General features: G+C 48.9%; 1 protein-coding gene across 5 annotated transcripts in view; it reads right to left on the minus strand.

Annotated features, from left to right (window-relative positions):
* Window positions 1-13,869, minus strand: part of ZMYM2 (zinc finger MYM-type containing 2) — a 234,337-nt gene that overhangs the window by 1,709 nt on the left and 218,759 nt on the right. For all 5 annotated transcript variants that reach the window (XM_063951650.1, XM_063951649.1, XM_063951651.1 and 2 more), the window contains exons 21-22: window positions 6,057-6,308; window positions 5,842-5,962 (exon numbers count right to left, since the gene is read on the minus strand). In XM_063951650.1, coding sequence (XP_063807720.1) covers window positions 5,842-5,962; window positions 6,057-6,308 — 373 coding nt within the window. The remainder of the gene's footprint in view (window positions 1-5,841; window positions 5,963-6,056; window positions 6,309-13,869) is intronic.

Below are 13,869 nucleotides of genomic sequence, written 5' to 3' on the forward strand. Positions count from 1 at the left end.
AAGCTTTTAGGTCACCTGGTGTGCACTGGCTCCTCCCACTATGACCCTCCTCCAAGCCTCAGTTAGGACACTGTGCCCGGACGAGCTGACATAATAAGGAAGGATTTTGAATCCCGGGTAAGACTCCTACCAGCCACACCAATCACACCGTATAACTCGTGATACTATACCCAGTTTAACAGTATGAAAACAACGGAGCCTCTCAACAGATGGCTCAACAATAACCCTTTAGTTAACAATAACTATGTACAAGTATTGCAGACAATCCGCACTTGGGATGGGCGCCCAGCATCCACTACGGACTACGAGAAATAGATTTACCGGTGAGTAAAATCTTATTTTCTCTGACGTCCTAGTGGATGCTGGGAACTCCGAAAGGACCATGGGGATTATACCAAAGCTCCCAAACGGGCGGGAGAGTGCAGATGACTCTGCAGCACCGAATGAGAGAACTCAAGGTCCTCCTCAGCCAGGGTATCAAATTTGTAGAATTTTGCAAACGTGTTTGCCCCTGACCAAGTAGCAGCTCGGCAAAGTTGTAAAGCCGAGACCCCTCGGGCAGCCGCCCAAGATGAGCCCACCTTCCTTGTGGAATGGGCTTTTACTGATTTAGGATGCGGCAGTCCAGCCGCAGAATGCGCCAGCTGAATTGTGCTACAAATCCAGCGAGCAATAGTCTGCTTAGAAGCAGGAGCACCCAGTTTGTTGGGTGCATACAGGATAAATAGCGAGTCAGTTTTCCTGACTCTAGCCGTCCTGGAAACATAAATTTTCAAGGCCCTGACTACGTCCAGTAACTTGGAATCCTCCAAGTCCCTAGTAGCCGCAGGCACCACAATAGGTTGGTTCAAGTGAAAAGCTGATACCACCTTAGGGAGAAACTGGGGACGAGTCCTCAATTCCGCCCTATCCATATGGAAAATCAGATAAGGGCTTGTACATGACAAAGCTGCCAATTCTGACACACGCCTGGCTGAAGCCAAGGCCAATAACATGACCACTTTCCACGTGAGATATTTTAGATCCACGGTTTTAAGTGGCTCAAACCAATGTGATTTTAAGAAACTCAACACCACGTTGAGATCCCAAGGTGCCACTGGAGGCACAAACGGGGGCTGAATATGCAGCACTCCTTTCACAAACGTCTGAACTTCAGGTAGTGAAGCTAGTTCTTTCTGGAAGAAAATCGACAGAGCCGAGATCTGTACCTTAATGGAGCATAATTTCAGGCCCATAGTCACTCCTGCTTGTAGGAAATGCAGAAATCGACCTAGTTGAAATTCCTCTGTTGGGGCCTTTTTGGCCTCACACCAAGCAACATATTTCCGCCATATGCGGTGATAATGCTTTGCAGTTACATCTTTCCTGGCTTTAATCAGCGTAGGAATGACTTCCTCCGGAATGCCCTTTTCCTTCAGGATCCAGCGTTCAACCGCCATGCCGTCAAACGCAGCCGCGGTAAGTCTTGGAACAGACAGGGCCCCTGCTGCAGCAGGTCCTGTCTGAGCGGCAGAGGCCATGGGTCCTCTGAGATCATCTCTTGAAGTTCCGGGTACCACGCTCGTCTTGGCCAATCCGGAACCACGAGTATTGTTCTTACTCCTCGTTTTCTTATTATTCTCAGTACCCTTGGTATGAGAGGCAGAGGAGGGAACACAAACTGACTGGTACACCCACGGTGTCACTAGAGCGTCCACAGCTATCGCCTGAGGGCCCCTTGACCTGGCGCAATATCTCTCTAGTTATTTGTTTAGGCGGGACGCCATCATGTCCACCTGTGGCCGTTCCCATCGATTTACAATCAGCGTGAAGACTTCTGGATGAAGTCCCCACTCTCCCGGGTGGAGGTCGTGTCTGCTGAGAAAGTCTGCTTCCCAGTTGTCCACTCCCGGAATGAACACTTCTGACAGTGCTAGTACGTGATTTTCCGCCCATCGGAGAATCCTTGTGGCTTTTGCCATTGCCATTCTGCTTCTTGTGCCGCCCTGTCGATTTACATGGGCAACTGCCGTGATGTTGTCTGACTGGATCAGTACCGGCTGGTGTAGAAGCAGGGATTTTGCCTGACTTAGGGCATTGTAAATGGCCCTTAGTTCCAGAATATTTATGTGTAGGGAAGTCTCCTGACTCGACCATAGTCCTTGGAAGTTCCTTCCCTGTGTGACTGCCCCCCAGCCTTGAAGGCTGGCATCCGTGGTCACCAGGACCCAGTCCTGTATGCCGAATCTGCGGCCCTCTAGAAGATGAGCACTCTGCAGCCACCACAGCAGAGACACCCTGGTTCTTGGAGACAGGGTTATTAGGCGATGCATCTGAAGATGCGATCCGGACCATTGGTCCAACAGGTCCCACCGAAAAATTCTGGCATGGAACCTGCCGAAAGGAATTGCTTCGTAAGAAGCTACCATCTTTCCCAGGACCCGCGTGCAGTGATGCACCGATACCTGTTTTGGTTTCAGGAGGTCTCTGACTAGAGATGACAGCTCCTTGGCTTTCTCCTCCGGGAGAAACACTTTTTTCTGGACTGTATCCAGAATCATACCCAGGAACAGTAGACGTGTCGTCGGAACCAGCTGTGATTTTGGAATATTCAGAATCCAACCATGCTGGTGTAGCACCTCCTGAGATAGTGCTACTCCCACCAACAACTGCTCCTTGGACCTCGCCTTTATTAGGAGATCGTCCAAGTACGGGATAATTAAAACTCCCTTTCTTCGAAGGAGTATCATCATTTCCGCCATTACCTTGGTAAACACCCTCGGTGCCGTGGAGAGTCCAAACGGCAGCGTCTGGAATTGGTAATGGCAATCCTGTACCACAAATCTGAGGTACTCCTGGTGAGGATAGTAAATGGGGACATGCAGGTAAGCATCCTTGATGTCCAGGGATACCATGTAATCCCCCTCGTCCAGGCTTGCAATAACCGCCCTGAGCGATTCCATCTTGAACTTGAATTTTTTTTATGTATGTGTTCAAGGATTTCAAATTTAAAATGGGTCTCACCGAACCGTCCGGTTTCGGTACCACAAACAGTGTGGAATAGTAACCCCGTCCTTGTTGAAGTTGGGGCACCTTGATTATCACCTGCTGGGAATACAGCTTGTGAATTGCCGCTAGCACAGCCTCCCTGTCTGAAGGAGTAATCGGCAAGGCAGATTTTAGGAACCGGTGGGGTGGAGACGCCTCGAATTCCAGTTTGTACCCTTGAGATACTATTTGCAGGATCCAGGGATCCACCTGTGAGCGAGCCCACTGATCGTACCTGGCTCCGCCTGTGGAGCCCCACTGTCATGCGGCGGACTTGGAAGAAGCGGGGGAGGACTTTTGCTCCTGGGAACCTGCTGTTTGTTGCAGCCTTTTTCCCCTACCTCTGCCTCAGGACAGAAAGGACCCGCCTTTTCCACGCCTGTTTTTCTGAGTCCGAAAGGACTGTACCTGATAAAACGGCGCCTTTTTAGGCTGTGAGGGAACATGGGGTAAAAATGCTGACTTCCCAGCAGTTGCTGTGGAAACTAGGTCCGAGAGACCATCCCCAAATAACTCCTCACCCTTATAAGGCAAAACTTCCATGTGCCTTTTTGAATCTGCATCCCCTGTCCACTGGCGAGTCCATAAGCCTCTCCTAGCAGAAATGGACAATGCACTTATTTTAGATGCCAGCCGGCAGATCTCCCTCTGTGCATCTCTCATGTATAAGACTGAGTCTTTTATATGCTCTATGGTTAGCAGAATAGTGTCCCTGTCTAGGGTGTCAATATTTTCTGACAGGGAATCTGACCACGCAGCGGCAGCACTGCACATCCATGCTGACGCAATAGCTGGTCTAAGTATAATGCCTGAGTGTGTATATACAGACTTCAGGATCGCCTCCTGCTTTCTATCAGCAGGTTCCTTGAGGGCAGCCGTATCCGGAGACGGTAGTGCCACCTTTTTAGACAAACATGTCAGCGCTTTATCCACCCTAGGGGGTGTCTCCCAACGTGACCTATCCTCTGGCGGGAAAGGGAACGCCATTAGTAACTTCTTAGAGATTACCAATCTTTTATCAGGGAAAGCCCACGCTTCTTCACACACCATTTAATTCTTCTGATGGGGGAAAAACTACGGGTAGTTTTTTCTCCCCAAACATAATACCCTTTTTAGTGGTACCTGGGTTTATATCAGAAATTTGTAACACCTCTTTCATTGCTTCAATCATGCAACGAATGGCCTTAGTGGACATTAGACTAGACTCATCGTCGTCGACACTGGTGTCAGTATCCGTGTCGACATCCGCGTCTGCCATCTGAGGTAGCGGGCGTTTTAGAGCCCCCGATGGCCTTTGAGAGGCCTGGACAGGCACGAGCTGAGAAGCCGGCTGTCCCGCATTTGGCATGTCGTCAAATTTTTTGTGTAAGGAGTCGACACGTGCACGCAATTCCTTCCATAAGTCCATCCACTCAGGTGTCTGCCCCGCAGGGGGTGACATCCCTTCTATAGGCATCTGCTCCGCCTCCACCTCATTATCCTCATCAAACATGTCGACACAGCCGTACCGACACACCGCACACACACAGGGAACGCTCTAACAGAGGACAGGACCCACAAAAGCCCTTTGGGGAGACAGAGTGAGAGTATGCCAGCACACACCAGAGCGCTATATAATGCAGGGACTAACTGAATTATGTCCCCTATAGCTGCTGTTATATATACTGCGCCTAAATTTAGTGTAGTGTAGACTGCAGGGGAGAGCCAGGGAGCTTCCTTCCAGCGGAGCTGTGAGGGAGAAATGGCGCCAGTGTGCTGAAGGAGATAGCTCCGCCCCTTTTTCGCGGACTATTCTCCCGCTTTTTTATGGATTCTGGCAGGGGTAATTATCACATATATAGCCTCTGGGGCTATATATTGTGGTATTTTTGCCAGCCAAGGTGTTTTTTATTGCTGCTCAGGGCGCCCCCCCCTAGCGCCCTGCACCCTCAGTGACCGGAGTGTGAAGTGTGTATGAGGAGCAATGGCGCACAGCTGCAATGCTGTGCGCTACCTTGGTGAAGACTGATGTCTTCTGCCGCCGATTTTCCGGACCTCTTCTTGCTTCTGGCTCTGTAAGGGGGACGGCGGCGCGGCTCCGGGACCGAACACCAAGGCCAGTTCCATGCGGTCGATCCCTCTGGAGCTAATGGTGTCCAGTAGCCTAAGAAGCCCAAGCTAGCTGCAAGCAGGTAGGTTCGCTTCTTCTCCCCTTAGTCCCTCGCTGCAGTGAGCCTGTTGCCAGCAGGTCTCACTGTAAAATAAAAAACCTAATTATATACTTTCTTTTTAGAAGCTCAGGAGAGCCCCTAGTGTGCATCCAACCTCGGCCGGGCACAAAATCTAACTGAGGCTTGGAGGAGGGTCATAGTGGGAGGAGCCAGTGCACACCAGGTGACCTAAAAGCTTTCTTTAGTTGTGCCCAGTCTCCTGCGGAGCCGCTATTCCCCATGGTCCTTTCGGAGTTTTCAGCATCCACTAGGACGTCAGAGAAATGAGCGATATCGTCTGTTTTATCGCCCAGTGTGTACGTACCTTTACAGTGGCCCCGATACTTACCCGCGGGATGTCGGCTGTCGGGATTCTGGCATCGGTCACCTGACCGCTGGCATCCCAAGTGGCGCATCCCATTCTTATTTGGGTCCCATGCCCAAGATAAATCATTATGGTATGGAAGTACTCTAAAATACGGAAAAATCTGCTATCCAAAACACATCTGGAGACTCAGACAGGCGAGTGTGACAGAGGGGAAAGACAGTGTGCAAGGAACATCACAACCCACAATACACATAATGCTGATGAAATACATGGACAGATTAGTATACGTAACATTACCTTTTAGCTAGATAGTACTCAAAGATTTTTACAGGGCAACGTGATGGGTCAGCTGTGTTTTCAATCTGTTCAAATACTGGCTCATCGTCCTCATGTTTCCTTTTCCCAGATGTAATTTTATCTAGGAGAAACAAATAACAGTTAGCAGGCTGTACTACAGATCATCATACGCTCAGTAATGCTACAAATACATGAACGCAGTGATATAAGCGCACCTTCACTGTCACTCCCACACAATGAGGATACTTGGTATTGGAGACAAGCTTTGTTTTCCTGTGTTATAGGGTTCCTTTTCCAGTGCTTCAGGACGGTGCCAAATGAAAGCCTTAAGTGCTGATCTACGGTCTTCAAATTAAAATACTTTGTATTGAAGTAGAATAATGTGAATAAGAGGGTCATGGGTGAGTGTGTTCCAAGCTGATTTGCTCGCCACAAATGGTCTTCTTCAATACGGGAGAACATGGAGCCTGAAAGCCAGAATTGGAAGAGAATTAAACATGAGATACTTTATTTAAATCAGCTACACATCAAAAAAAAATAAGAATTTACTCACCGGTAATTCTATTTCTCGTAGTCCGTAGTGAATGCTGGGTACTCCGTAAGGACCATGGGGAATAGACGGGCTCCGCAGGAGACTGGGCACTCTAAAAGAAAGATTAGGTACTATCTGGTGTGCACTGGCTCCTCCCTCTATGCCACTCCTCCAAACCTCAGTTAGGGAAAATGTGCCCGGAAGAGCTGACATTACTAGGAAAGGATTTGGAATCCCGGGTAAGACTCATACCAGCCACACCAATCACACCGTACAACTTGTGATAACTATACCCAGTTAACAGTATGAACAATAGCTGAGCCTCATTCAACAGATGGCTCAGAACAATAACCCTATAGTTAAGCAATAACTATATACAAGTATTGCAGAAGTCCGCACTTGGGACGGGCTCCCAGCATCCACTACGGACTACGAGAAATAGAATTACCGGTGAGTAAATTCTTATTTTCTCTGACGTCCTAGTGGATGCTGGGTACTCCGTCTGGACCATGGGGATTATACCAAAGCTCCCAAACGGGCGGGAGAGTGCGGATGACTCTGCAGCACCGAATGAGCAAACTCAAGGTCCTCCTCAGCCAGGGTATCAAACTTGTAGAATTTTGCAAACGTGTTTGACCCCGACCAGGTAGCAGCTCGGCCAAGTTGTAAAGCCGAGACCCCTCGGGCAGCCGCCCAAGAAGAGCCCACCTTCCTCGTGGAATGGGCTTTGACTGATTTAAGATGCGGCAGTACAGCCGCAGAATGTGCAAGTTGAATCGTGCTACAGATCCAGCGAGCAATAGTCTGCTTTTAGAAGCAGGAGCTCCCAGCTTGTTGGGTGCATGCATGATAAACAGCGAGTCAGTTTTTCTGACTCTAGACGTCCTGGAAACATAGATTTTCAGGGCCCGGACTACGTCCAGCAACTTGGAATCCTCCAAGTCCCGAGTAGCCGCAGGCACCAAAATAGGTTGGTTCAAATGAAACGCTGATACCACCTTAGGGAGAAATTGGGTACGAGTCCTCAATTCTGCCCTGTCCGTATGGAAGATCAGAGAAGGGCTTTTACATGACAAAGCCGCCAATTCTGACACACGCCTAGCCGAAGCCATGGCCAAAAGCATGACCACTTTCCACGTGAGATACTTCAACTCCACGGTCTGAAGTGGCTCAAAACAATGTGATTTTAGGAAATCCAACACTACGTTGAGATCCCAAGGTGCCACTGGAGGCACAAAAAAGGGGCTGAATATGCAGCACTCCCTTAACAACGTCTGAACTTCAGGCAGCGTCTTTCCTAGCCTTTAACAGCGTAGGAATCACTTCATCTGGAACGCCCTTTTCCGTTAGGATCCGGCGTTCAACCGCCAAGCCTTCAAATGCAGCCGCGGTAAGTCTTCAAACAGACAGGGCCCCTGCAGTAACAGGTCCTGTCTGAGAGACAGAGGCCATGGGTCCTCCGAGATCATTTCTTGTAGTTCTGGGTACCAAGTTCTTCTTGGCCAAACCGGAACTACGAGTATAGTTCTTACTCCTTTCTTACTTACTGTCCTCCGTACCTTGGGTATGAGAGGAAGAGGGAACACATAAACCGACTGGTACACCCACGGTGTCACTAGTGCGTCCACAGCTATCGCCTGAGGGTCTCTTGACCTGGCGCAATACTTTTATAGCTTTTTGTTGAGGCGGGACGCCATCATGTCCACCTGTGGCCGTTCCCAACGGTCTACAATCTGCGTGAAGACTTCTGGATGAAGTCCCCACTCTCCCGGGTGGAGGTCGTGCCTGCTGAGGAAGTCTGCTTCCTAGTTTTCCACACCCGGAATGAACACTGCTGACAGTGTTAGCACGTGATTCTCCGCCCATCGGAGAATCCTTGTGGCTTCTGCCAACGCCATCCTGCTTCTTGTGCCGCCTTGTCGGTTTACATGGGCGACTGCCGTGATGTTGTCTTACTGAATCAGCACCGGCTGGTTTTGAAGCAGGGGTTCTGCTTGACTTAGGGCACTGTAAATGGCCCTTAGGTCCAGAATATTTATGTGTAGGGAAGTCTCCTGACTCGACCATTGTCCTTGGAAGTTTCTTCCCTGAGTGACTGCTCCCCAACCTCGGAGGCTTGCATCCGTGGTCACCAGGACCCAGTCCTGAATGCTGAATCTGCGGCCCTCGAGAAGATGAGCACTCTGCAGCCACCACAGCAGAGACACCCTGGCCCTCGGAGACAGGGTGATCAGCCGATGCATCTGAAGATGCGATCCTCACTTGACTAACAGGTCCCACTGAAAGTTCCTTGCATGGAACCTGCCGAAGGGAATTGCTTCGTAAGAAGCTACCATCTTTCCCAGGACTCGCGTGCAATGATGCACCGACACCTGTTTTGGTTTCAGGAGGTCTCTGACCAGAGATGACAACTCCTTGGCCTTCTCCTCCGGGAGAAACACCTTCTTCTGTTCTGTGTCCAGAACATGCCCAATATCAGCAGACGCGTCGTAGGAACCAGCTGCGACTTTGGGATATTCAGAATCCAGCCGTGCTGTTGTAGCACTTCCTGAGATAGTGCTACACCGATCAACAACTGCTCCTTGGACCTCGCCTTTATAAGGAGATCGTCCAAGTACGGGATAATTATAACTCCCTTCTTTCTAAGTAGTATCATCATTTCGGCCATTACCTTGGTACACACCCTCGGTGCCGTGGACAGACCCAACGGCAACGTCTGGAATTGGTAATGGCAGTTCTGTACCACAACCTTGAGGTACTCCTGGTGAGGTGGGTAAATGGGGACATGTAGGTAAGCATCCATGATGTCCAGTGACACCATAAAATCCCCCTCTTCCAGGCTTGCAATAACCGCCCTGAGCGATTCTATTTTGAACTTGAACTTCCTTATATAAATGTTCAAGGATTTTAAGTTTAGAATGGGTCTCACCGAACCGTCTGGTTTCGGTATCACAAACATTGTGGAATAGTAACCTCGTCCCTGTTGAAGGAGAGGAACTTTGATTATCACCTGCTGTAGGTACAGCTTGGGAATTGCCGCCAGTACTACCTCCCTTTCCTTGGGAGTAGCAGGCAAGGCTGATTTGAGGTAACGGCGAGGGGGAAACGTCTCGAACTCCAGCTTGTATCCCTGTAGAACCCAGAGATCCACCTGTGAGCGAACCCACTGGTCGCTGAAGTTCCGGAGACGGCCCCCACCGCACCTGGCTCCACCTGTGGAGCCCCAGCGTCATGCGGTGGACTTAGTGGAAGCAGGGGAGGATATTTGTTCCTGGGAACTGGCTGTCTGGTGCAGCTTTTTCCCTCTACGCCTGCCTCTGGGCAGAAAGGATGCGCCTCTGACCCGCTTGCCTTTCTGAGACCGAAAGGACTGTACTTGATAATACGGTGCTTTCTTAGGCTGTGAGGGAACCTGAGGTAAAAAAGTCGATTTCCCAGCTGTTGCTGTGGACACGAGGTCCGAGAGACCGTCCCCAAACAATTCCTCACCCTAATAAGGCAAAACTTCCATGTGCCTTTTAGAATCAGCATCACCTGTCCACTGCCGAGTCCATAATACTCTCCTGGCAGAAATGGACATTGCATTAATTCTAGATGCCAGCCGGCAAATGTCCCTCTGTGCATGTCTCATATATAAGACTACGTCTTTAATATGCTCTACAGTTAGCAAAATAGTATCCCTGTCAAGGGAATCAATGTTATCTGACAGGGAATCAGACCATGCTGCTGCAGCACTACACATCCATGCTGAAGCAATAGCAGGTCTCAGTATAGTACCTGAGTGTGTATACACAGACTTCAGGATAGCCTCCTGCTTTCTATCTGCAGGCTCCTTTAAGGCGGCCGTATCCTGAGACGGCAGTACCACCTTTTTTGATAAGCGTGTGAGCGACTTGTCCACCCTAGGGGATGTCTCCCAGCGTAACCTATCCGTTGGCGGGAAAGGGTACGCCATTAGTAACCGCTTAGAAATCACTAGCTTCTTATCTGGGGAACACCACGCTTCTTCACACAATTCATTTAACTCATCAGATGGGGGAAAAGTCACTGGCTGCTTTTTCTCCCCAAACATAATACCCTTTTTTGTGGTAACCGGGTTAATGTCAGAAATGTGCAACACATTTTTCATTGCCGTAATCATACATCGGATGGCCCTTGTGGATTGTACATTTGTCTCATCCTCGTCGACACTGGAGTCAGACTCCGTGTCAACATCTGTGTCTGCCATCTGAGGTAGCGGGCGTTTTTGAGCCCCTGATGGCCTCTGAGACGCTTGGGCAGGCGCGGGCTGAGATGCCGGCTGTCCCAAAGCTGTTACGTCATCGAACCTTTTATGCAAGGAGTTGACACTGTCGGTTAATACCTTCCACATATCCATACACTCTGGTGTCGGCCCCGCAGGGGGCGACATCACACTTATCGGCTCCTGCTCCGCCTCCACGTAAGCGTCCTCAAACATGTCGACACAGCCGTACCGACACACCGCACACACACACACACACAGGGAATGCTCTGACTGAGGACAGGACCCCACAAAGTCCTTTGGGGAGACAGAGAGAGAGTATGCCAGCACACACCACAGCGCTATATAACCAGGGATTTACACTAAAGTGAGTGATTTTTCCCTATAGCAGCTTATTATACACAGTTTTCGCCTAAATTTAGTGACCCCCCTCTCTTTTTTACCCTTGAAGCCTGGAAACTGCAGGGGAGAGCCTGGGGGAGCTGCCTTCCAGCGGAGCTGTGAAGAGAAAATGGCGCCTGTGTGCTGAGGAAGATAGCCCCGCCCCTTTCTCGGCGGACTTCTCCCGCTTTTTTTATATGCTTTATGGCGGGGGATTATGCACATATACAGTATATTAGCTGTATTATGTGCTATTTAGCCATGTAAGGTACTCTAATTGCTGCCCAGGGCGCCCCCCCCCCCCAGCGCCCTGCACCCATCAGTGACCGGAGTGTGTGGTGTGCAGAGGGAGCAATGGCGCACAGCTGCAGTGCTGTGCGCTACCTTAATGAAGACCGGAGTCTTCAGCCACCGATTTTCAACTTCTCTTCGGTTCTTCTGGCTCTGCAAGGGGGGGGGCGGCGGCGCGGCTCCGGGACCGGACGACCGAGGACTGGGCCTGTGTTCGATCCCTCTGGAGCTAATGGTGTCCAGTAGCCTAAGAAGCCCAAGCTAGCTGCAAGCAGGTAGGTTCGCTTCTCTCCCCTCAGTCCCACGTAGCAGTGAGTCTGTTGCCAGCAGATCTCACTGAAAATAAAAAACCTAACAAATACTTTCTTTCTAGGAAGCTCAGGAGAGCCCCTAGAGTGCATCCAGCTCTGGCCGGGCACAGATTCTAACTGAGGTCTGGAGGAGGGGCATAGAGGGAGGAGCCAGTGCACACCAGATAGTACCTAATCTTTCTTTTAGAGTGCCCAGTCTCCTGCGGAGCCCGTCTATTCTCCATGGTCCTTACGGAGTACCCAGCATCCACTAGGACGTCAGAGAAATACTAATAATTACAACTCAATCTCTGTGTCAATTTAAAACAAAATGACTATTCAAAAGGCTGGGATGAGGAGTGGGGTGACAATGTAAAGTTATGCCAATTACAAACAAAGGCTTCAGCAACCCATCTGGTAAAAATTGCCCGACTCTCAGTCTTCGTAAATTCATTATTATAGTAAGAACGATTTGTGTTTGTACTATATACTGCATCTTAAACCGATCACATTCCATAGACTACATAGACTAATCAGTGCAGTACTAACATTGACAGACAGACCACCAAATGCCAGGTGACAATGTCCGACTGGGCTGGCTCTTCAAACATGATTTGCTTTATACCTGTACGGTACTAATGAGCCCATGGCATTGGTGACCCCAGCCTTGCATAGGGGTCTCACTGATTGCAGTCTGACCTAAGCAATTATGGGGCACGTAGAGCAGTAATCTGATTGTCACTGCCTAGTACAGTTACAAGTCTCAAACGCTCAAGGGATCAGGTAAGCTGTGTGACATGATGAGTACTTACATTATACATCCCTATATATTATATAAATTAAAAGTGGTTGGAATTCCGACACGGATAATATATTATCTTTCTTACTCCTCTCCAACTTTTGCTCAATATTTAATTATTTTTGGTTAAAATGTAAATTATACAGCCAACTCAAAAAGATTTTTTTTGCCCTGGTTGTTACGGAAATAATGATGAGCACTGTATAAGCTAGATAATACAAAAAGATACCAAAAGTACCAAGCACTAGGTGACAGTGAAAGCTAGGGAAATGGATGACAAACAGATCCACGCACTCACGATTTGGCCTTGATAAAGACCCTAAAACTGAGGGTTTACCGTGTGGCGTGGAGGTGAGGTACATAGAATGCAGTTGCGGTGGTGAGACTGATGGGGTCCGCAGCTAAGCCAGGCGATATCCTGGGACATTACCTGTGCTATAGCACTTCACGCTCACGAGAACTGACTTGTGCCAGTTCTTACGGGGCAGCCAGTAAGCCTTTCCTCTTACCACCTGCCTAAGCATGCAACTCATAGAACCTCACTGGGGATTATACATTTCATATAGTGTTTTAGTTTGATGTTAAAGTGTTTATTTTTTAAATTAAAAGTACTGAACGATTTGTTTTTATATCCGTTTCGTGTTTGGGTACTTTTACCTCAATTGCAGGGTGCGCTCATATGACAGGAATGTTAAAGGTGAAAGAATGATGGTCACCGGACATTGTAAATCATTTGACAGCGCCAGTAGATAGTATTCCATTTCTATTGTATAATTCATGCATTAGGTATTCTGTAGTAGTCATGTGAAGTCTAAGTTTACTATAAGCAGTGGATGGATGGCAATGTTGGTCAGGTGTGAGAGGGAAGGGCATAGTATTTGACAATTGGCTCTGCAACACTACCTATATATTTACAATGATAGATTACGACGGCGTCGGCATGGAATCTGGAGAAAGACAGTCAAAGGATTGGTGCCTGTATCTTTCTGCATGTTCACCATTGCTATGATAATGTCACAATAGTAAGGCGCAGGGTTGATCATTTGCAGCACTGACGGAGCCCAACTGCCTCTCCGTGCTAACCACAATGGCACCCTTACCCCTTGCCAACAAGTGTACAATACATTTACAGCATGGGAGAAGGGAGTTCCACACAATCACAAATGTGGGCTGGTTTGGGTTTGTACATCAGGATTGCTCATGTCCTATTTGTGTGTGAAACTCCCATCTAAATTTATATACTCAAGGACGTTATTCCGCAATCACCAACGCCGCGCACATGAGGAGCGTACCTGCCTTGGTAAGTCTCCCACTGCAGTGTAGAACTGTCAATTTGTTGTTTCTCAAGATATTTGCTAACAGTTGTAGGCTCCATACAAGATGTATAAGGGAAGTCAATTGTCGGCGATAATCTCGCCCGGCAGAATTTGCACGACACCAGCCGCACTTTACGGAGCAGCGAACACTTTTGTGTGAATTGCAGTGCCAACTA

Source organism: Pseudophryne corroboree, chromosome 2 (genome assembly GCF_028390025.1).
Source record: "Pseudophryne corroboree isolate aPseCor3 chromosome 2, aPseCor3.hap2, whole genome shotgun sequence".
Taxonomy (NCBI): domain Eukaryota; kingdom Metazoa; phylum Chordata; class Amphibia; order Anura; family Myobatrachidae; genus Pseudophryne; species Pseudophryne corroboree.